The sequence below is a fragment of the Fundulus heteroclitus genome, chromosome 16 (genome assembly GCF_011125445.2).
Source record: "Fundulus heteroclitus isolate FHET01 chromosome 16, MU-UCD_Fhet_4.1, whole genome shotgun sequence".
NCBI classification, from domain to species: Eukaryota; Metazoa; Chordata; class Actinopteri; order Cyprinodontiformes; family Fundulidae; genus Fundulus; species Fundulus heteroclitus.
Window position 1 is genome coordinate 12,920,379 of NC_046376.1, and position 23,654 is coordinate 12,944,032.

At 39.6% G+C, this 23,654-nt stretch overlaps 1 protein-coding gene across 3 annotated transcripts; it reads right to left on the bottom strand.

Annotated features, from left to right (window-relative positions):
* Nucleotides 1-4,993: 4,993 nt before the first annotated feature.
* Nucleotides 4,994-21,747, bottom strand: stat3 (signal transducer and activator of transcription 3 (acute-phase response factor)). 3 transcript variants are annotated; one of them, XM_012872006.3, is made up of 24 exons: nucleotides 21,510-21,746; nucleotides 18,746-18,890; nucleotides 18,206-18,449; nucleotides 18,002-18,094; nucleotides 16,889-16,970; nucleotides 16,670-16,770; nucleotides 16,323-16,474; nucleotides 15,644-15,802; nucleotides 15,456-15,548; nucleotides 15,256-15,315; nucleotides 15,044-15,073; nucleotides 14,840-14,933; nucleotides 14,697-14,744; nucleotides 14,493-14,576; nucleotides 11,817-11,915; nucleotides 11,590-11,725; nucleotides 11,441-11,493; nucleotides 11,244-11,338; nucleotides 10,976-11,115; nucleotides 9,807-10,028; nucleotides 9,651-9,693; nucleotides 7,713-7,772; nucleotides 6,023-6,129; nucleotides 4,994-5,924 (listed from the first exon to the last, which is right to left on the bottom strand). In XM_012872006.3, the coding sequence occupies exons 2-24, from the start codon at nucleotides 18,871-18,873 to the stop codon at nucleotides 5,884-5,886; spliced, it is 2,364 nt and encodes a 787-aa protein (XP_012727460.1). In that variant the 5' UTR covers nucleotides 18,874-18,890; nucleotides 21,510-21,746; the 3' UTR covers nucleotides 4,994-5,883. The 3 variants fall into 3 exon arrangements, with proteins under 3 accessions (XP_012727460.1, XP_012727459.1, XP_021176905.1); XM_012872005.3 differs by having other exon boundaries at nucleotides 18,746-18,893; XM_021321230.2 differs by lacking the exon at nucleotides 7,713-7,772 and having other exon boundaries at nucleotides 21,510-21,747.
* Nucleotides 21,748-23,654: the final 1,907 nt, after the last annotated feature.

Sequence of the window (23,654 nt, forward strand, 5' to 3'; positions counted from 1 at the left end):
CTGTTTAAAAGAAGTAGGAAGAAGGTCACAAGTGAGGGTTATTGAGAGATAAACACGTCTTTTCAGTTTAACTGCATGATTTCATTCCAAAAAGGTTCATGGTGTTGACATTCTTTCAATGTGTGCATGAAACCTGAAAAAAGTGGAAGGTGTATAAAACCTCCGCAGCGGCAGATAAACAGATGAACATTTAATACAGGAAGCTGAAATCAGCAAAGAAAAGACAAAAGACATGGATGATTCAACAGTTGTTCTTCTACTCTATGGTATTGTTTTCAGGTAATAGCCTTTTGGAAAATACTTCAATGAAGTCATGGATACAATTAAACTGTGTGGCCATTAGTCATTGTTCAGAGACACATCAAGAGAAATAGTAACACATTTTGTACTTGCAGCTACTAGTAAAGAAGAGCCCAAAGAACAGATATGGGCTGAATTTTCTCTTTTTTTTCTACGTGAATCACGCAGCTAAAAGTAAAATAATAATAATAATAATAATAATAATAATAATAATAATAATAATAATTCAAGAATCAAAAAGAATCTTAAATTAAAACAATTATATATATATATATATATATATATATATATATATATATATATATATATATATATATATATATATATACATATATATACATTTAATGTATATATATATATATATATATATATATACATTAAATGTATATATGTATATATATATATATATATATATATATATATTGAACTGAAAACCACCTAAACACCCTAAAGTTGAAGAAACTCAAATATGTTGTTTAAAACTTTTAAAACCGAGAATTTAAAAGATGTAACACAACCAATGAGATAAAGAGCTGTCAAAAATCTGTTTCTGTAAGCTGTCAGCATAGGAGTTCAATTTTAACCGATTGATTTCTCATATTATAAATCTTAACAACATTACATTCTGCATTTGGTAGGGATTTTCCACACGGGGCCAAAAAAATTAAATAAAAAAAAAGCTCAGGGTTTGTTTCTGTTGACAGTAACTGCTGTGACATCAGGCTACATTACATCATCACCGAAACCTATATTAAAAGTGATGATTTTTGGTAGCAGTCATGCTCTCTCAGTCACACACACAACACCCCCCCAGCACAGATGCAGCCTAATTCTCCAGTTTGATTGGCTGCGGGCCAAAAGTGAGAGGTGACAGTTGTTTCCTCAAACAGCTGAGTCAGCAGCCGCTGACGGTAATAGCTGTGCATCTCGACAGCCCATCGCCTCCTCGCAGCAGTCTGTATTTATTTCCTATACCCAAAACAGGATGCACATGAGCCAGTGTGAGAGAAAGGGAGAGGATTGGTGACACAAAAGCTGCCTTCTTCCTCTTTGTTTACCAGTTTCACCTCGGTGCTCGAGTTTTACTGATGGGACTCATAGGTACACCAGCAGGCCCAAAGCTGCTGATCGCATCATTTCTGTGTTAAAGATGCAGATAAAGAGGTGCAGCACATGAGCACGTACACACACACACACACACACACACACACAGAACTGGGAGTTTCCAGTTAGGGAAGTCCACTGAAAATGTGAGATTTACCATCAAAGGTTGAGAGAAACTCTCACAGCGAAAGTAGGAAGTACAGAGACAGCTCATTTCAGAGGTGATTGAATTCCTATAACGCAACTGATGCGGGCCAGAGTGCGTTTGATCTTCACTGGCCACGGCCTAAAACAAGATTTCCAAGGAGTTAAGCAGTCCTGTTCGAATGGGTTGCACTAGATTTTAAGGTTTACTCCAAGCAGAAGGTTACAATAAAACACTGATATGTGAAAACATCACATATAGTTTTCCATGTAGATGTAGATTTCCATATGTTTGAAGAGCTTTTGTCCACACTTTCCGGATGGGAAGCGAAACGTCTCCAAACTTCGGAAAAAAAGTCCAGTTGTTTAGTTTTTTACCTTTTTTTGGAATATAACTTGGTCAAATTTCGCCAGGTGAGGTCGGATGAACTTAGTATTCCATGTGCGGTTTGAAAGTACAACCAAACCAGCGGTTTTAAAACATTTTTGCAACAAGAACCACCTGGATAAATGCAGTTATACCTGCGCTACCATACTAATGGAAAGGTTTGGCCAGCTGGCCGGCAGTGCACAGCAACAGGTGAAGGGGTGAGACACTCCTGCATTCTGGGGGAACTATTTCTTTGATTTGGATGCACACTTGAATTAACTGTAAAAAAAATTCTTTATTCTTCAAATGAATGCTTTGGGTCAAAACTGACTCATACTGGCCACCGCTATTTAATTCCACATGACAAATCCCTTTATTTCAGCTAAACAACGGTAACCAGAGCATGATGCAGCCACCACCGTGTTTTACTGGGGGATACGGTGTTCCTTTGCTGATGTGCAGTGCAGCTTTTGTGCCAGTCTTACCGTTTGAAATTGCGGTTCTGTCAGCACATAACCCCAGTTCTAAAGTCCTTACACTGGCTCCCTGTATCTCAGAGAATAGACTTTAAAATACTTCTGTTAGTCTATAAATCCTTAAATGGCTTAGCTCCTAAATACATCACAGACTTGTTATCAGCGTATAAACCATCCAGACCACTCAGGTCTTCTGACTCCAGCCTGCTCTGCATACCTAGAACCAGAACCAAACATGGAGAAGCAGCATTTAGTTCCTATGCTCCAATTATCTGGAACAAACTTCCAGAAAACTGTAAAAGTGCGGAAAGCCTGAGTTCTTTTAAATCAAGATTAAAAACACATTTGTTTAAAATTGCCTTCAATTGTCCTAGTTAACTGAATCACCACTTTTTTGTTCTATTTTCTATCTATATTTTATTCCTACTTGCTTTTATTCTGTTTTATTTTGCTATATTTTAATCATGTAAAGCACTTTGCATTGTCTTTGTACTGAATTGTGCTATATAAATAAATTTGCCTTGCCTTGCCTTGCCATTCCTCTACAGTGGTTGGGAGATTTTAACCAGGTTCAACAAACCTTTGTCTTTCGACCCCACTGCTCGGTCAACAGGAGGCTGGCGTCACATATAAAACACATTCCGTAGTAACACAATTTAACTCCGCCCAGGAGATCATCCACCTTCTTACCTCCCTGAAGGACCTGTTCAGTGTCCTAAGAGGGCGTACTGGGTTTCTAAGGGAACGTACGCAGCCAGGACACCAGGTCTTTCAGGGACAGTTTTTTTATATTCATTAACATCCGTCTTCAATGTGGGCTGTGTGCAACACAGCAAAAACAGAACTAAAAATAAGTAAAAAGTTCTTAAAATTAGTGTCTTTTTCCTTGATTTGAGCAGGTAAATAAGATGATCTGCCAATAGAAAAAGATTTTTGCACTTAAAATAGGAACAATTCATCTCCATGATCTTATTTCAAGTGCAGGATGTCTAATTATCTTATTTTAGGGGTCAAAATCATCTTATTTACCTGCTCAAATCTAGGACAGAAACACTAATTTTAAGCACGTTTTACTTATTTTTAGATCCGTTTTTGCAGTGAATACACCAGTGCAATTGTTTCTGTTCAGATTTATGGACATAATTTTTTTTTTTCTCTGCGCCTTACATTTATCAGTAGACCAATGTCGTTGCACTACCACTCATCGTAGGTTGGTTCAGTGTCAAAGATTTATATTATCTCTCTCGTCTTTCATCAGTTTGAAGAATGTCAAGTTTTAGAAATGTCCCCTTTCCTCCAAGATTTCCCAAATTATCGATGGCTAAATGCTAGAATTACATAAAAATGCGATACGACAAATGTATATTTATACGAAGGTTCATAAACTTCTATTTGCCATTGACTCGACATTTTATGACTCTAGAGTGAGTAAAAACAGCCGACATCCTCCTGAACATTTAAGGAATCTATCTTGCTTAATTCAAATGCAACGTTTTTGTCCCACATTTCTTACACTTTAAATTCAATTTTTAAAAAAACTACAGTACATGAAAAAAGGCATTGAAAAAAGAAATTTTCTAAATATATTTAGAAAATCTGAAGAGAATTATTTTCTAGCTTTGTTTATAAAACTATATTCCGCACGTAGAGTAAAATACAATAAAAGTCCTTCAGACTTCATTGCCTCTCTGTGACCAATGACTTCTGTATGATGGGTCATATCCTAAATATTTTACACATTTACTTAGTTGAGTTAAATGCTGTTAATAAATCTGGAGTCATTGCTCATTTCCTTTTAGTTCAGCAAGCTTTCTGAAAGGTTTTGAATATTTTCTGATTTAATTTTCTTCTCATTACCTGCTCAGTCCTGCTTATCTGAGCGCTTTCAGTGGACGTTCAGCAGAAGTATCGACTTGTGTCGATGAGGTACGTCCTGACTCCAGTGTCAGGCCTTAGATTTTTTTTTTTTTTTTTTTTTTTTTTAGGCAGTTATCTTCCTGTATCTTAAATCAAGAGTTTTCAGCTGATGGACGCGGTTGATCGTTTAGACGTTTGGTCTTCCACTTCCAAAGATGTAAATAAAATAAAAATAAAAAATTAGGTTTGCAGACTTCAACTCGTGAGAAACACGTTTCAGCAGACACACTCTAAAGCCGTATGAACACTTGTGTCTGTTAAGCGAAAAATAAAAAATAAAAAAAACTATGATAGTAATAAAGACTTGAAACATTTATTCTAGGCTTCCCTTGGCAACTGAACCAATCGCTGATTTAACGCTAAATAAACAGGTCAAGCATACATGTTTGAGCTGTTTGTTTTTTCCATTTAGAAGTTTTATTCTTGAAGCAATGAAATAAAAAAAAAAATGTTTATAGTAAATGATGTAGTAAAAGCACTGAGACCTTGAAAACAGTAAAAGCATATTCCATACTGTTCTGTACTTCTTGTACTAAGACCGGTTGTTGCATCAGCTGGAAAATAAAGGGCTTCATTTAAGCGACACCAAAGCAAACAGACATAAATAGGCCTTTTTTTTTCAGATTAGATTTACATTTACACATGACAGGCCAGAGAATAATATACAAAACACTGCTCCCGGTGCGTGCTGTGTGAAACATATTTAATTGGTAATAAATGATACATTTCATGACTGATCATACCAGTTGCAGAACAGAAACAATAAAATGTGGATTGGAAATGCCAACTCAATTAACATTATCACATCTTTCAGCATTTTAATGAAAATGCTGCGTCATCCTTAAATACACATTTTACATTTAGCACTATAAGGGGAACAAAGCTGAGAATAATTTCTGAATCAGAAATATTATAAATATTTCCTTTCCTCCCCCCGTGTATAACAATTATAAACAATTATAAAATCTCAGATGCCTCAAATAAATGCCAGGAATATTTCATTATGCATTATACACCAGTTGTTATAAAAAAAACAACTGGTGTTTGGAAGGAGAAGCCAATTTGACATCATTCATTGTAGGGTCATTTTAAAGAAGATTTAAAAAAAAAAAAATGGCATTTGATCCAGTACAACTTAAAAACAGCACATAGCTTATACAAAAACTTATACTATACGCATTTACCTTTTCCACAAAAACATAAACCATTTAAAATGTTAATAAACAAGACAGTATTCTCAAAAAAATATATTTCCCTATGTATGTAGGCATTTAGTTTAACAAAATAAAGAAGGAAAATAAATGCTGAATAAAAATAAAAACAACAGGTTCACACAAACAGAACGACCCAAATGTATAGGGAGCTGTTTTTGTTTTTAAAAAGACCATACATTAAAAAAAAATTAATAAAAATCTTTTCTTTAAAAGGTGATGGAGAGTAATTTTACACAGGAGCGAGAAAAACTATACAGGCAGACGGTGTGTACAGAGAGAAATAAATCATTAGTAGATCCACACACATAAGAGGTCAAATCCCAACAAAAGGGAGACAACAAGAGTGCGATGTTTGTTTTCACATGGGAGATGCTACGTCCATGTTCAGCGTGATCGAGTCTGCAAAGAGAAGAGAAACTAGCAATCAATGCTGATGCCATGCGATGCGATTTATTAAATAAAGCTCGCCTTAAGTCGGCGTCGGACGGCAAACCCACCCAAATGTCCTTGATTAGCGTCTGCTTCGACGGGCATCAGAGAGTCGAGGGATTCGAGGGTGTGAGGCGACATGACGAACAGTTCGCTGGTGTTCCCAGAGTTTGTGCTGTAAAAAACACACACATACGAGAAAAGCAACGAATTAAAAAAAATTATAAATAAATGCAGGACAACGCAATGTAATTAGATTCATATCAAACATGTCGTGCTATGCCAAACGCTGTTGGCACCTTTGATATAACTGTGCTTACTTCTCCGTCATCCCACTTCCCCACAAGTGCCCTACGACAACCGAACGGGATTTGATTTAACATTTTATCAGCCTGTAAATCGGTTGCAACATGCATTACTGGGGCCGTTATTAATACAGTAAATAAATAATCCCATCCCTAGGTTCAACTGCAGATGAACAGGCAGACAATTTAAAGAGTTAATTAATGCCGTCGCTGATAGCGGGGGTGTCCGAAGTTCCCTCCGAATGATTTGGAGCATCGCGACATCAGTTTCCAGAGTGGCACAAATCTGGCTCGTCTAGATCAAGGTATTCACTGATCAATGAAGATGAGCTAAAAATGGAAAATGCAGGGTTCTGTATAAAGTATTTGTTGTTCACTAACCAATTTCTGCTGCTTTTATTTTACTTTAGTTGTAAAGAAGGATCACCCAACATCCAGTGACTTTAAATCAAAAGTAAAAGGACAAAAGAATTGGTAAAAAAAACAAAAAAAAAAAAAAAAAAAAAACATTGGCCGCACAAATTCATTAAAAATAGCCAATAAAGAAAAAGGGGAACTATATCCCAATTATTGCTGGGAAGAGAATTTCTTTTTTTTCAAATCTAAATAGTAGAAAGTTATTGACCGTCAAAAATCTTAGGCTTGTCTTTTGATGAGGCTAAAACAAGAGACTCTTTTCGTTTCAGGTCTCTGAATCACAGACGGCTCTGTAACTGCGTGTTTAGTCCCTCAGAAAAACACATCTCATTTAAAAACAATAGTTTTTGCGTTTTTAATTTAAAAAAATATATATATTTTATGTAGCCTGTCAATACACTCAACTCGTTCCGTGTGGCAAAACATTTGGACTTAAAGCGTTTAGGAGCGCAAAGGCAAATCCGACACAAAAGTCCAGCTGAATGGATGTAAATTGGAGCGTCTCTGTAGTCAACGGCAGCAGCGTGTGACCAGCGAGGGGATCGAACGGGTCACTCAGCCTCGTATTCAAACTTAAATGCTATTCGTTGTCATAGTTTCCCTTTTGTCTGACTGACAGGGCGTTCTCGTTCTGATTACGTTTCAGAAGAAACGACTATCTTCAAACTTAATACTGTTACTATCTGGAATCGGTACGCCCTCCTCGAACAATGACACCCACAGCGGCTGGCTTTGAATGGAGGGTTATGACAAAACACACGAGAAGCAGGAGAATGAACAAAAGTGAATGGTGAATGGTAAGGACATGCTACTGTATAATCAATCAGGTTAGTGCAAAAGGAGAGCTAAACTCTGAGTTGGGAGCAGAGTCTGTGAGCTGGACACAAACATGGAAATTATGCAGATGTGATTATGGGACTGCTATTTGTTAAGCACATCTGTCAAACAAAAAATGAATAATAATTAAAAAAAAATAAATAGAAGGTAATGCACACACATCTCTACATGCGACCCCGCCCCCCCCAATGAGGCCTACCCTGGGAATCCGTTCCCAAGCAGCTCACTGTCTTGCAAGTCCATGAACACGGAGGGACACCTACGGAGACAGGTCAGGATCTGACTGAGAAAACCTCAAAACCTACAATGCACCACAGTGAACATGGCCCTTTACGTCCCGACTCTTAGCCCCTTCTCATTTATTCTTACTTCAAGCGTATAAATTACCAATTTATATGCTTGTCAGTGATCGCCAATTCTAAATAGCTAATATTCTAAATTTGCATTGCCACCGAATCCTTTTGTTTGCTTTAAGGACTGATTATTCTTTTTTTATTATCTTTTTTTTTGTTTTTTTAGGTAAAAATTAAGAACAATACTTTCTCAGTAAAGCTCCGACTTTTGAAGTGTTGTTCCTTCCTGTTCAAACACTGTTAGTTGATTTCCCAAGAAGCCAGAAAAAAACTTTCATGAGTTCTCTGCGCTGCAGGCAGTCAGTCTTTGACGCTTTCTAGTCTTGCAAAGGTTTTAACCCTTCTTAAACTTTTATACATTATGTCACATTTCAACTACAAACCTCAATATGCTGTATTGGGGTTTCATGTGATAGACAAACACAAAGTAGCACAGAACTGTGAGGTGGAAGGAAAAGGATACATGTTTTAAACCTTTTTTTTTAAACAAATAAAAGTCACAAAAAGGACGCAATTCATTTGTATTCAGACCTTTTAAACTGAATATCCATAAATAAGATCAAGTGCAACCTATGGCCTCCAGAAGTCAACCATTTAGTAAATTAAGTTCAGATGTGTGTAATTAAACTTTCAGCATCAATCTAATAGTATTTCTAGCTGTTCGGTGATGTTCGTTAGAGAACATCAGTGAACAAAAAGCATCATGGAAGCCATGAAACACAGCTGAGCTGAGGAAATGTTTGGTGTAAGGTTATAAAAAAAAAAAAAAAAAAAAAAAAGAAAACGCCCAACCTTTCAACAATTTATGACTAAATAATCCATACGTCATCCAAAAATGGAAAGCGTGGTGCGTAACGGCGACCCTACCAAGGCATGGCCATCCATCCAAACTGATTGGCTGGAGGAAGGAGAGAAGTAAACATGTGGAAGAAGGTGATCGAGTCAGAGAAGATAAAACTTTAACTCTTTGGGCTAGATGTCAAACTATGTGGCAGAAAACACCGTGCATCACAGTGAACACACCATCTCCAGGGTGAAACGGAGTGGTGGAAGCATCGTGTTGTGGGGACGCCCTTCTTCAACACAGAAGCCGGTCAGATTAGACGAGAAGAGCTAATTACAGGCCGATCGTGGCCCGTTACAGGCTCCAAACGACCGGGGAAGCCAAGAACTACAACACACGGATTAAGATCGAAGCAAATGTTTTTGTTAAAATGTTCCAGTCGGAGTCCAGACCTGGCAAGACTTGACGCTCACAGATACTCTCCATTTATTCTGAGCGCAGGATGAACTGCTTTGCAGAGAAAGGACAAAAAGCTACGCAACAAAAGCCCTGCGACTGTAGCAGCAGTCAAAGCCATTCAACGAAGTATTGACTCAGGTGGACTGACTACAACTAAATGCCAAACATTTCAGATTGTCATTTAGAAAAAAATAAAAAAAAGAAATAAAAAGCTTTTTTTTCTTCTTTCATCTGACCATAATGTGCTACTTTGTGTTCCTCTGAAGCTTGTGTGTGTGGGATACAATCTTCAAGTATCAAAGCTTTTCTGTAATTTTTTACAGCGTTTAGTCTGAGCAAAGTTAGGGATTCAACAATGACAGAGTGAAATTACTTGTTGTAATTTCTTCGCAGGATTGTTACTATTAGCCCAATGTGAGGCATCTGAAGTCTCTGTACACAGCAGAAACATCCAGACCGAGGCAGAAGACAACGTCCATGTTCAGGACGGAGGCGCCAAATGTTACGGCCTAAACGCGGGGGAAGCCTGACGGATACTCACGGGGTCACGCAGATGAACTTTGTCTTCAAGTACGGCTGGATGGCTGGAAGAGAAAGACGAGACATGGGGAAAAAATATCCGAGCAGAAAAAAACGAGGTAGAATTAAAATCAATCAGTCGTTAACAGCTGCGTAGGGGAATAAGGCGGCGACTTACTGCTCGTCGAGTCTCCTGCCGCCTCGGGCTCATGAGCCGCCTCTGGCCTGCAGTATTTCCCGAAGGCCTCCTCCTTCGGGATGTCCGGATGGAGGTAGACGAGAGGCGAGACCAGGATGTTGGTGGCATCCATGATCTTGTAGCTCATGATGATGTCGGCAAACGACATGCTGCTGAGCTGCTGCTTGGTGTACGGCTCCACCGACTGGATCTGGGTCTTTCCTACAAAATAAAAAAAATAAAAAAAATAAAGATTAATGACAGCAAAATCCGATTATTCTAAAGACATTACAGGAACAGCATAGAGCAGGGGTGTCAAACATACGGCCCGCGGGCCGGATCCGGCACGCCGAACAATTTAGTCCGGCCCTGTGGCTAAATGCATTATCATTATAAAAAAAAAAAATATTTTTTTTTTTTACAGTGTCCTGTCTGGCAATAAGAATTGTTGTCTTAATGCCAAAAAAAAAGCTCATCAGATTTGACTTTCACAAGTAGAGCAGTACTGCTTTTGCCATAGTGCTCTGCTTAATTTATGAATGTGAATAGTTTTATTATGATTCATGCGGGGAATATCTCAAATGATATGGACACTACAATGGGACAGTAGGAGAGGAAAGGAAGAACAAGAAGAAAAAAAAAACAAAAGGTGAAAGAAAGAGGAGATAAAAGGAAGAGAATGATAAAACAATTATTGAAAAAAACATGTACTTCGTTTAATTGAAAATATGCAGTTCCTATATTGTCCACGAGGGGCGCTGTGTTTTAATTAGCAGATTAAGCTTCAGGTGTGGAAAATTTTAAATCATTTCTTAATTTTTATCTGTTTGATGTATTTTGACATGCAGAACAGTGTTTTTAAGTTCCAAAAAATGTGAATAAATGTTTTTCAACATTGTATAATCACTGTGATCAGTTCTTATGCCTAATGCACAAGTAAATGTTTAACTGAGTAAAAGTATTGTTGAAATTGCACATACTTTTCTTAAAAACGCTGAGGTTATTCATAATATATTGTGTAAAAGTGAAATTAATTTAATATAAAAAACCAACAAGTCCACATTTATTAGTTCTATTTAATCTTGCAATGAGTTTACTCGTGGATCAGATTAAGCTGAATGCGGCCCCTAAACCAAAATGAGTTGGACACCCCTGGCATAGAGACTCACCTCCGATGTCTTTCTCCACCCATGTAAATGTGATGCCGCCCTCTTTGCTGCTCTCGCTGAAGCGCAGAAGAAACGTGCCAGGAGGCTTGGGGCTCAGAATGGCTCTCTCCCTCTCCTTACTGATAAAACCCATGATGTATCTGGTAACAGACAAACGAAACGTCACAGTTGCGCGTCTGAACGGCCTCCACACGACAACAGGAAGGGAGCGAGCGGCTCCAGACGCGGGCCGGAGACTGGAGTCTAAACAAAAGGGCCGACGTCTCACCCCTCGTTCCACAGAGCGAGGATGTACTTCTTCACCAGGTCAATGATGTTGTCCAGCCACACCCAGAAGGAGAAGCCTTTGCCAGCCATGTTTTCCTGTAAAAGAGGAAAGGGAGGGAATAAAATAAAATTATTCCCACGAAGCGAAACCATACGAAGAAGGCAGACCGATCCATTTATAGTGGTCAAGCGTAGTACCTTACAGAACTTGGCCCATGTTATTTGGCATCCAGAATAGTTCACACAAGGCCCTATAAAAAAAAAAAGTAAAATAATATAGGCATTTAGGCATGCTGAAGATTGTCAGAGACTTTCTAAGGACTTTTTTTTTATTATTATTGTTTTACCAAGTAATTTCTCAGCCAGCGTGGTGAGCTGCTCAATGGTCAGGCCTCTCTTGGTGGTTGAAGAGAACTGCCAGCTCAGCACCTCAGCCACCTGGTCCCAGGTTCCCACTGGAGGCTTGGTGAAGAAGTTCACGTTCTGTTTAAAGCAAACAGAGACAACAGTCTCACAACGGTCTGCCGCCAGCAGGGATCCGACCTTTTTTCCCCACAAGAGGGCGCCGTCTCACCTTCGGGTGATTAGTGAGCATGTTGTACCACAGGATGGAAGCCCAGGCGTTGGGCATCTGGCAGATGTTTGAAATGACGACCACTGGCAGGGAGTGAGTCTGCAAATTAATAATAATAATAATAATCATGAGATGTGTCCTCTGTTGATGGGAGTCAAGCAACACCCCTCACTTCAGACCATCTTCAATGATACAATAACCAGACAGTCCCAGAAAATCATGTCAGACCCCACTCATATTCTTTATACAGAATATCAGTTCCTTCCATCAGGTCGACGTCTTAGAGTCCCTGCCTGTAGATTAAACCGCTATAAGAACTCATTTGTTCCGCTTTCCATTAAAGCAACAAATAGCATTAAGCAGTAAATTGTGGAATAGGCAATAGTATTCAACATTTAAACTGACACATGCTCTTTTATTTTTATTTATTTTTTTTCAGTATCTCTTAAAACAGATTTTTTTAAAGAATGGTTTTTATACATGTTTATTTATTTATTATCATCATTATTATTATTTTTTTCTCTTCTTTCAATTTTTTATTGTGAATATAATGTAACATGCTCCTTTATGTATCTATTTATTGTCTTATAATGGAATTTTTATAGTAGTGTTATGTGTGAATGCAGTGTGACACATAGTTTGGACTATGTAGCAGCCAGAGTCTGTAACCCAAATAAAATTTCCTTTGGGACAATAAAGTTAATCTATCTATCTATCTATCTATCATTCGACCCATCCCTTAGGCAGCAGTGGGCTGCCACTGTGTGGCGTCTGGGAGCAATCTGGCAGCGAGCTCAGGGAGTTGCAGTTTGCGGGACTGAAACCAGGGAACTTGGCGTAAGTGCCCTGCTCCAACCACTAGGACGCCACTCCCCAAGAGGCAGCCTTATGATCAGTTTCATTTTGCTAAAAGCATTTGAATCGTCTTTCATTAAAGCTCTAACATCGATCATATTTACAGCATGGCACACAGATACCATTGGCCTATTCACGCTAACAGATGTTTGGCACCCCAGAGACTTTCTGCTGCATCTGCACCTCCCATCCACAGGCAAACTTGAGTTTTTAAACCAGAAAATATGATTATTTGTTTTACGACGATCCTCTTCTGATCCTATAATATGGATAACTCCGTTCTTTCACGTTAAACGAGTCGATCCTGAGATCACGGGGCATCTGTGCTTTTATGGCATCCAACAGCGATGGCTTAAAACTTAAAACGGGATTCACCTGAGCAATATGTACAAGACACACGAGGCCTATGTCACGCAGGCCTAATGCCTTCACTGTGCGCCATTCTCAACAGGTTATTATCTGGGTTGGCATAAACTCACTCAACTCGTTCTTAGATGAGTGTGCTCTGTACACACCTGTGGATTCTGCATCCAATCCCATATCACCTGTTATAGTTCATAGTGGTTACAGATCATGACTGCAATATTGGTGGGTTGACTTCAACTTATTATAGCACAAAATCCGGTATAATGGTTGAAAGTCCTTGCAATGGATAAGAGGCCTGGGTCTACTGAAAGACTTTCCAGACCTACTACGCGACTGGCCGGTCCTGAAAACAGACCGCCGGCAGAGTGAACGTTTCTCTGCTTCACCTAAATCAGATCTAGGCAATAAATATTGTACACTGCAAAAAAACGGAACTAGAAATAAGTAAAATGTTCTTAAAATGAGTGTATTTGTCCTTGATTTGAGCAGGTAAATAAGATTATTTGCCAATGGAATAAGATTTTTGCACTTAAAATAAGAACAATTCATCTCCATCATCTTATTTAAAGTGAAGGATATTTAATTATCAAGGATAAATACACTAACTTTAAGAACATTTCACTTATTTTTAGACCCGTTTTTGCAGTGTAACAAGAGGCAGGAGTAGCCGTCAGAAACGCATGAGAAAAAGCTCTGGGAAATTCAAACAGAAAATCCATTACAGGCCATAAGACGTCTTGGTTACTTTAATAAACGCGTGACGTAATTATTCCAGCCATAGCTGTAGTTAACGCCATCGCTGTGATCATTTTAGATTTCTACACTTGTGACATCAGTTCCATAATACAGCTTTAATATAGTGCTAACAGTGCAATTTCTGCCTTTTCTAAACCTTCTTGAACTCACTGCGGCACATAGACATTTAAATTTCTGTATCTGGGATGAAAATATTCCCAAATGATCCTAAATGTAAGACGCCAGAGTTGTTACATTTAAAATGAGCACGTTAACACAGAGCAAAGAGTAAAAAAAAAATCAGATTCAGGCTCAGCAACACTTGTTGGCTGTCCTTCCTTCAGTGCTGTCAGTGAGGTCAAAACCGCAATGATTGTTGATGTTGACTTAAAATAACTGCACATGTGCTACAGTTTTCAAGGTCGCTCAATATTCTCGTAACCTACTATGAATCAGGCGTCAAAACTTATATGTTATATCTTATATTACTCTTTGGGTTTTACCACTAGTGAGGCTTAGTTTTCATTTTAAATTGGTTTTATTGTTTCTTTTAAGCATTTTCATGCATTATCTTTTTAGCTTAGTTTTAGCTTGTAGCAACGTACAGTCCTTTGTTTCAGCTGTTGGTTGTTTTTAAACGCTTTATAAATAAAGATGGCATGGTATATGTTAGTTCACTTAAAAGAGACCAAGACCTTGAAGCAAACTGGAGCTACTCACCTCCAGATCGATCTTTAGACCCTGGTGATAGACTTCTGTCTCAAACGTGATTAGATGGAGTTCCTCTGTTACAATAAGGGAGGCCTAGAGAAAAGATAATTTGAAGCTGTAATTATGTGGGAAATAAACGATATTACTTCAACCAACTGCACAAAAACTTCACCGAGAGTAATTTTGATGAATGCCCCTAAATATGAGCCTTACGTCGCTATTGGTCCGGCCGCCGTTGCCGCACCTCTGTTCTCGCAGGGTCTGCAACACACAGGAAGTCAGCTCTCCACATCAGATCACTTTCCCATCATTTAATTATATAATCACTCGTAAAAAGGATTGCTTCCATAACGTACCAAGTGTTTAAACTCTGCTGATAGGCTACCGTTGTTGGATTCCTCCATGTTCATGACTTTTGTGTTGGTACCGAGGATGTTAAACTTTCGAGACCTGGAAAAAAAAAAAAAAAAAAATTACTAAGCCTCTGATGTTGCTGAATGAAGAAAAAAATTCTCAATGCTCAGGTTTAAAGAGGCGCTGATAAAAAAAAAAAAGCTTACCCTCTAATCGCAGCGACGTCACCAGATTCTCTGGAAACAAAAACATAAAAAAACGTTTCAGTTAGTAAATCAGATTCATCTTTATGTGGCCATGATTGTGTTCATGATCAAGGAATTTATTTCAGCAAAATACCTTCGATAAAGAACTAATACGCAGAGTACAATAAGCAGGATGTGGGTAGAAAAATTCAATGAATAGCCAAACAACTCACTTGTCAATGCAAACTTTAATCTTGAGCTGGTAATTGAGCTCAGCAAACTTTACAAGCAACCTTGAAAAACACAAGAAAAAAAATTAGAATAGATTTACTGTCACGTTAGGGGTTGAATGATTTTCTTTCTACGCATCACACAAAACGGCCTCACCAGAGGATATAGAAGCGTGATTTTTGTTTGAGGCTCTGAATCTCACCTGACTTTTGTTGTGAACTGCACTCCTGTCTTGATGACCAGCGGTCTGTCTGGGTGCATGGGCATACAAGGCTGTCTTTCAACGACAAAAGCGCTGAAAATAAAGAAAGCGGCAGGTTTTTAGGCATCTATCCAGGAAATACACACACTGTAGTCCTTATTGGTGACTGCTTAAATAAAATAAACCACCTCTTCATGAGGTTTCTGAACAGGTCCACGATCTTCTCCTCCAAAGCCGGCCGGTGCTGAATGATGGGGTCGCCCTTGTAGGACACTTTCTGTTGAAGCTCCTCCAGTTTCTTAATCTGTTGACGGATCTGGAGCTGGGACTCAGCCAAGGATGTGATCCTGATTAGGAAAGAAGTACAGGTCAAACATCCGATTGGGCAAATACTGATAAATGGCCGTGTTGCATCAGACATCATTTGTCTCGAGTTATTTAGGGTGAAGGGAACACTGCAAATACGGAACTGGAAATAAGTAAAATTTACTTAAAATAAGTGTATTTGTCGTTGATTTGAGCAGGTAAAAAAGACTATTTGCCAATGGAATAAGATTTTTGCACTTAGAATAGGAACAACTCATCTCCATCATCTTATTTCAAGTGCAGGATGTCTAATTATCTTATTTTAGGGGTCAAAAAACTCATTCCATTGGCAGATAATCTTATTTACCTGCCCAAATCAAGGATAAATACACTAACTTTAAGAACATTTTACTTATTTTAAGTTACGTTTTTGCAGTGAAGTCATCGAAGAGGTTGAGTCTAAAGTCGCACTGCGTGATTTATTCTGTTTACACAGACAGACACCCAATGTGTGAGGACTTTACGAGGAACAACGCTGCATGTCCTATTAAAGTCGGGTACCATGTTTCAAGGCGATCGAGGCAAATGTTAGGGGGGCCTCCGATGCAGGCGATTTGCTGTCTTCTCTTCCAGTCTGCCAGTTCCTCGTCAGTTAGATTCTTCTGCACGTAATCCATGGCCGTCAGAAGGCCTCCCATCTCTGTCACGATTTGCTATAAATTACACAAAGCACACATGAAACAAGAGCTTGAACAGACACCCACAATCTGCAGTCCAGACAGGTAATGACTGATGAATTAGACAACCCCTGCAAGCTGAAAGCATTCTTGACCAAACGCTTAAATAACAAATATTAGCAAACATATTTTGGTTTTCAACCCTGAAAGTAAGTGGAAAATTGCACCTACCCTCCTGAGCTGGTCCAGGGCGCTAAGCATTTGCTCGAGCTGAGCCATCTTCTGTCTTGTGGCAGCTGCCTGGCTGTTTCCATTGAGGTCCTGTGACAGCTCTGGAGACGGGGCGAACACGTGGGCCATCAGATAAACAGTTACACGTATCAATACCTAGCAATTTCTCGACTAAAGCTAAAAAAAAAAAAAAAATAATATGGAAATTTGAAGACATACCTCCTTGGCTTTTCAAGGTTTTGTAGTTAAAGTCAAAATCATCTTGCAGGTTTTCAAGCATTTTCATCTTCTGTTCCATATCCTGCAGAAAATGAAAAAAGAAAATTGTACAAACACATTCTACCAAACAGCTTTAAGTAGTTTTAAAGCTATTTTATTTTTTTTTTTAGATATTTAATGATGAAGACTTTATAATAATAAGGGTGTTTTCACACCAGGGCAGTGTGGGCGACTCGGTTCCATTGGGTGGTGAATGTTAAAAAAAATAAATTCACACCTCCATCGGTTTGGTTAAATTTTACATTGACATTTTGAAAGAAAGCAAAACCGGTTGGAGAATAGCGAACAGTTACAACAGCTGCTGGTTCCACAGTGCCACAGCAAGAACCTGCCTTGTATGAGCAGCAAGTGCCAAGCCATTCCAACATTTAATCTACAAAAATGCACCATTTTTTAATTTGAATTCATATTCTCGATGCCTGAAATAGGATTTTCTCCTTACAAATACTAAATGTTCATTCTAAACAGGAAAAATGTCTTTGTTGACAGGCGCAGCAGCAAACCAGACACACAGGGAATGGAAAATGTGACATCGTTGTCCTAGTGAGAATGAAGTTAGAGATGACACGCATGTTGACCGTGGAAAGGAAGAAATTTAATTTTGGACATCTGAAATGTCAACTTTTTTTTTTTTTTTTTTTTAAGAAATGAATGATATATGGATATTTTGTTTTAAAAACAAAACGGCTTGACAATTAAATGCTATATTTGCTTGCCATAAGCAAGGCAACTAGCTGTCCAGCGTCCCGCAGCAGTACAGGGAAAACAGTCAAAGATGGAGATACTTCAACATGCTGCTGAGGTTATAGAGACGCCGAGAGAGGATTTAACAGCCTTGAGTTTGCTCGTGTCCGTAAATCACAGACGTAACTCATTTTGGATCACTTACTATCCTCTGGGTGATGGCGCGTTTGCGTTCTCTCTGCAAAGTGAATTTAACTTTCTGGCAGACAAGAGTTTACTTCCTTGGTCCGAGCATTTAGATCTGCTCTAACAAAGCAGTCTATCCGAGAGAACGGACCGAAACAGCTAAAAGGGTGAAAGCAACCTCACCTGCACACGCTTCCTGATGTCTTGGAGATTGTGCTCTAGTATTTGCTGCTTCTCTGTCACCACTGTTCCGGTGGGATGGGCCGCTTGACCATCCTGCCAGAAAAATAAAAACTGAATCGTGACAAAAGGCGTATTTGTGTCAAAGCTTCGTCCTTTAAAACGGAACGGCGTAAAAATCTTACAGCTGGCTGCGGCTTTGCGTACCTGTGCAGTAGAGGTGGCAGTCTGCAACAGCCTTTGCTCCTCCCACAAACAGCGGGCAACGATGCGGGCGATTTCCATTGGCTTCTCCAGATATTTGCTTTGCAGGTGCTGTTTGATTCGGCGGAGGTTGTGCTGGTAGAGGACATTGTTCTCCTGCAGGAAGCGGCTGTACTGCTGGTCTATTTCTCCGAGGAGGTTGTGGAACACCAGCGTGGCGTGCGACTCCTTGTTGGCAGCGTAAGCCCTGGTTTGAACAGAAAAATAATAACAAGACATCAAAAATAAGGACACTGTATTGGTTCCTAAAAAAAATAAATAAATCTACTTCTGGTGAAACCAAAATAGTTTTATAAAGATGTGCAAACCGTACTGACACAAAACACAAAAGAAAAAAAAAAAAAAAAAACCTTCAGTCTGTTTTCATGTATTGTATTACAGATACTTTGTAGATTTTATGAGCAGCTTTCTGTGCTGTTGGGGACGGGGAAAAACTGTAATGCGTCTGATTAGGAAAAATTATATATTTTTATGATTTCTCACCAGTCCTGACTCTCAATCCACGGGGCGAGGAACTGCCGCAGCTCCATCGGGAAGCTGTCGCTGTACAGATGGTAGAGTTGTTCCAGATACCTGGTCTCCAGCTGCTGTAACTGGTTCCACTGGGCCATCCTGACGCACGCCGCTTCTGTTTTACACACACACACACACACACAAAAGAGCAGCGGCAGCGGTGAAGCAGGACGGCCAAAACCGACTCACTTCCCTCCCCCCGACGACAAGAAACAAGAGCGTTATTAAAATCAAAACCTGCCGCAGATGTCTGAACAGAGTATCTCTCCCATTGATCGGCAGGAAACGGCTTGAACACCGCGTCTGCTCTGAAAGTGATGACAGGCCGATGCGGGGCCTCCTCTCAGCACAGTCACTTCCTGTGCACCGAAAAAGCCGAGCTTCCAACGAGAAGCACGGGCCGCGTGGATCAGCTGTTCGCTCCTCCGAGCAGAGAAGAGTTAAAGATCTCTGACCAAGGGCTCGACGCTTGCTGGAAATAACGAGAAAAGCCATGCTTCCTTTTCTCGGTTTTCTAAAAACTGAGAACCATAGAATCGTTTTCTTTTACCTGATAAAAGGGGTGTCTTTAAAAAAAATTGTTTTTTTTTTTTTGTTTTTTTTGAGCAAGCAACCCGAGCCACGTTGTCTCACTCATTGTCAAGTACCTGCAGACAAAGACGCGTTACACACGTGATTCGCTAAGCAGGTTTTCTACAAGGCTTCTCATTTCCCCAGAAACAGGCCATACTTCTCCCCGAGGGAACACCAGAGATTCAACAAGGACAACAAAAAGGGGTCTCCTGTAATAAATACACAATTAAAACCTTTGCTGACTGCTGGTATAAGACGGGTACTGCTACATTAACGTTCACGAATAACCAGTTTTTCAGGATCCACTTTTGGTCTCTGACCTGTTGCGGTATTAGCGCAATAAGTCTAACTCAGGAGTACTTCACAGTGCTATTGATGTAAAGGTACTAAGACATTATTTCTAAATGGAATATAGAATAAAAAGGTCAGAGCTGACATTTCCGGCACCTTTAGAGAATTAATAGCAAACGACTCAGTGAAATATACTGCATGGGAGTTTTAATTGAACTAGCCATCTTGCGTGTGGATTACCTAAGAGCAACTTTGTATTAAAGTGCGACTTCCAGTTTCTTTATTGGTGTTCAAAGAGAACAAAAGCCTTCCAAGAACATTCACAGTTACATTTGTGTGAAGGTTTTTTATGGGGGGGGGGGGTTTAACCATCCAGGCACACAGGAGGATATCACCAAGACTTTCATATGACCTCTGTTCCTCTTTCACCAGCAAATAAAAAAGATGCTTCACTCACGATGTGAATTTCTGGGCAAGTGAAACCCTCCCCGAGAGCATCGCTTCAAAGAAACGTTACCTCACGACCAAAACAACCGCGGGTCCTTAAACGTCCCGAAATTCCAAACAACATCCCCCACTTATGTGTTATCATTGCGTACCATCAGTAAAGTACCAGATTAACCTCCTAACATTAACGTAACCTCTGCCGATTATTATTATTTATTTTTTTAACCCCCCGTTTCCAGGATTTTATTGCCTTTTTCAACCCGCTCGAAATTTACAGACGTGTGTGGGGAGGGTCTCCTAAGGATGATAAATAATTCAGTGTGTAGTTACAGAGAGACAACAGTGTTTCACCAATGCCCGTCTGGGCCAGAAGGTGAAAGAAAACCCACAAAAGGCCAATTTGTCTGGCAAGACGAAGCACGAATGAAGCCCCCACAAGTCTGAACGGTGCCACACACACGTCCAATGACAGACAGCTGTAGAAAAAAAAAAAGATTTTATGTCACTCAAACTAATGTACAAAAGGAATTCATCAACATGAATCAGCAAAACTAAAGTCAGGCGGCGTTATCTGGTCGTCTAATGTCTGGTAACAGCCTGCCTCTTACCGGCAAAAGCACAATGTGATTCCTTAAAACACCAGCGATATTCCAGGAAGTACTTCCTTGAACAAAGAAAACAGTGACCATGCCTAGTGTTCTGTTTCTGACAGACAGTAAACACCCGAGAAACGAAAAAGGCCCTATGGCATTGTGGTTCTTTAACTCTCCAACGAGCTGACTTCACTGGGGACTTTTTCATTCTAGAGCAACAACACCGATCCATGGACAGAGAGGAATAGTACAGTTTGTAAAATGCATACAGATTTGTACAAAAGGGACTGAATCGTGATGTTAGTGACAGACTAGCCCACAGAAGGCATGGAGAGATGGGCGTGACAACTGGAAGCAAACGATATACAACGAGAATAGCTCAGTAGGGTCAAAATATCATTGTTGGTGGGGACTTTTCTCTCAAGACCTAGCCGATAAAAAAAAAAAAGTATCGATGTTGATAAATAGGGCGATTCAAAACACGTGCCAGGAGACCCAAACATAAAAGAGAACACGTGTAAAGGCCGGCTGATTTGATTTTAAGGTTGGTGGGTTGAAAAGAGAAAGCTGTCAGTCGACAAGGAACGTTGCAACAGTTTAACAACTTATGTAACACTGCGGATGCAGGAGGACTCTCCACGCCGAATAACCGATGACCTAGTTGCCGTGCAGTAGTTTAGCAGGGTTGGGATAGAGCTAGCAGAGCACTCTATTACGAAATAGCTGGGACTAGCCCACCAAAGCGAAGATTTCAGAAAAGTAGAAAGAAGGGGAAAAAAAAAGATTATTTAATGAAAACCAAATGCAGAAGTCGATTTACGGTCTCCTACCTAGGTCGCTGTCACTTCTGTGGAAAGTTTCCCCGACGATAAACCGTTAGCTTTCAACGAAACACACTGACGGCGGCAGTCAGTTTAGTCTTTTGTGTAAACCCGAACTAGCATAAACGAGAGCTGGAACTCAGAAGAAGGCTATCGATAATGCTTTTCTCCCCCCCAACACGAGAAAAACTCCTCTCCGACGCAACTCCTGAGCGCCCAGCCCATCAGACAGATTGCTGTCGAGCCAGCCAAAGGGTTCACGGTTTAGTCGTGACTGACGTCCACAACAGCCAATGGCGTCTGGCAGCTTCTGCCGCAACCAATAGGAAGTCCGCTTTTGCGGAGAAGAGGCGTAGCCCGTCAGCACGGTAGGTTGAGGTCGTTCTGTTTACTGCTGTCGCAACTGAGCTCTTCTGCCGGAGTCACCCTCCCCACGCTGAAGACCATATTTAGGCCTAAACGTTCGACCGTCTCGGAGGGAGGCTGAGCCATTAAGCGGAACAGCAGGCCTGGAAGTCATCTGAGTTACTGGCAATGCTGTCGTCATAGAGGTTAATAACACAAGTGCTTTTCTCTATTGACCTCGGAGAGTTAAAATTAATTAACATAATTGTCATTACGTCTTCTGAGTATGCGGATAGAATGGACAATTAAACACGCGTGGAGAATTTAACAGATTTTAAGGTTAACTGGCAAATAAAGGAGCAGATGGATAAATATTAGGCATTAATAATGCGCACCAGCTATTGACTCGCACAATAGGCTAGTGGCCGTGTGTCAAAAACATGTATTTAGCTATAGTATGTGTCTCACTATGCAGCATAAGTGGCTTCTAACAGTGTCAGACCACATTCACAGTTAGAAATTCCAAAAATGTAATTGTGTCAAATGCACAAATATATTCCCAATCCAAATGTTGGGGCACATTATTTGGATATTGTTTTGTCATAAATTGAGAATAAAGCTCTAAAACAATGACAATAAAGTTTGTCTAAGTCTAGAAATAATGCGAATATCTAATTTTACACAATCATAAATTATTATTTTTCCCATTTATAACAAATCCTTTATGGTGCTTTGCTATATTAGGTTTGCTACTGACGATATCACACACGTGTATTCATTGTTTCTCTTTTTCTCTCTGTTCTCTTCCCTCCTCGGTGTTTAGAGAGCACTCTCCTTAATTGAATTTCTCCACCCATTGATTATTTCAACAGTGCTTCTTGCCACATGGGCTTTTGTGCCGCTACAACAGACCAAGGTCAGACAAGTCTGCAGGGAGGATAAAAAAGAAGAAGCACATCTCTTGTTCTTGTCTGGTACTTTGTGTGCTTTTCTTTCATGATCTAATGTGGCAGGGCCTGAACACTGTCGTCGTCAGTTAGCATCAAGTTACGAACATATTTCAATTACAGCAGCACCCTTTTATTGTACTCGGGCCATTTTTACTGTCAAAAACTGACAGCTTTATTTTAAGATTCATGAGCAGATAGCATTTTTTTCGTCTGAGCAGACGTTCTTTTCATTATTCAGCGGATCTGCACATTGTTACAGCTGGTGTTTGAAAAAGATTTTGGACATGCATTATTCTGTTGACATCAATCGCAGTCGGATGCCTTCCTTAGGTTTCAATGAAGTTCTTATTTTATTCCGCTGAATTTAGAATGGTGGACACATTTTAACATCTTTAGATGGTCGCTATTGTTTCTTTAGGCCATTCTCTTTCTGTCTGTAATCAAGGACTTGCAGCAGTATTTATACGTTTTGTGACCATGGAGACAGCTGTTTTTCTCTCTTTGTGCAGATGTGGGCTCAGACGAACCTGGTGAGTATATATCTACAACAAATGCAACATGTTGAACACACAATAAACAATACATACATACATATTTGACCACAAGGGGTTCTCTGAAAAATTGTAATCCTCACTTTAACTGTTGTATTTCAGTAGAGCAGACAAGGACACATAATAGAGATAGTAATACAGTATGTTAGAAACCATTTTTATAGTCAAAGGTAAGAAAATATTCATAATCTTACTTACATGGGACTGAATTGTTGGCAGACTATCAACAAAATAGAAAAAGAAATAGCAGATAGATTGTCCAGTGGCTGAATACAGTTTCCAATAGCAGCTTTCGCTTATTATGCCTA

Excerpts from the sequence above, each read along its gene's own strand:
- stat3 (XM_012872006.3), bottom strand. The coding sequence starts at position 18,873 with ATGGCCCAGTGGAACCAGTTACAGCAGCTGGAGACCAGGTATCTGGAA. Across the intron at positions 15,074-15,255 it reads ATTAAAGTTTGCATTGACAA|AGAATCTGGTGACGTCGCTG; the intron begins GTGAGTTGTTTG and ends TTTTGTTTCCAG. Across the intron at positions 11,916-14,492 it reads GTCTAAAGATCGATCTGGAG|ACTCACTCCCTGCCAGTGGT; the intron begins GTGAGTAGCTCC and ends ATTAATTTGCAG.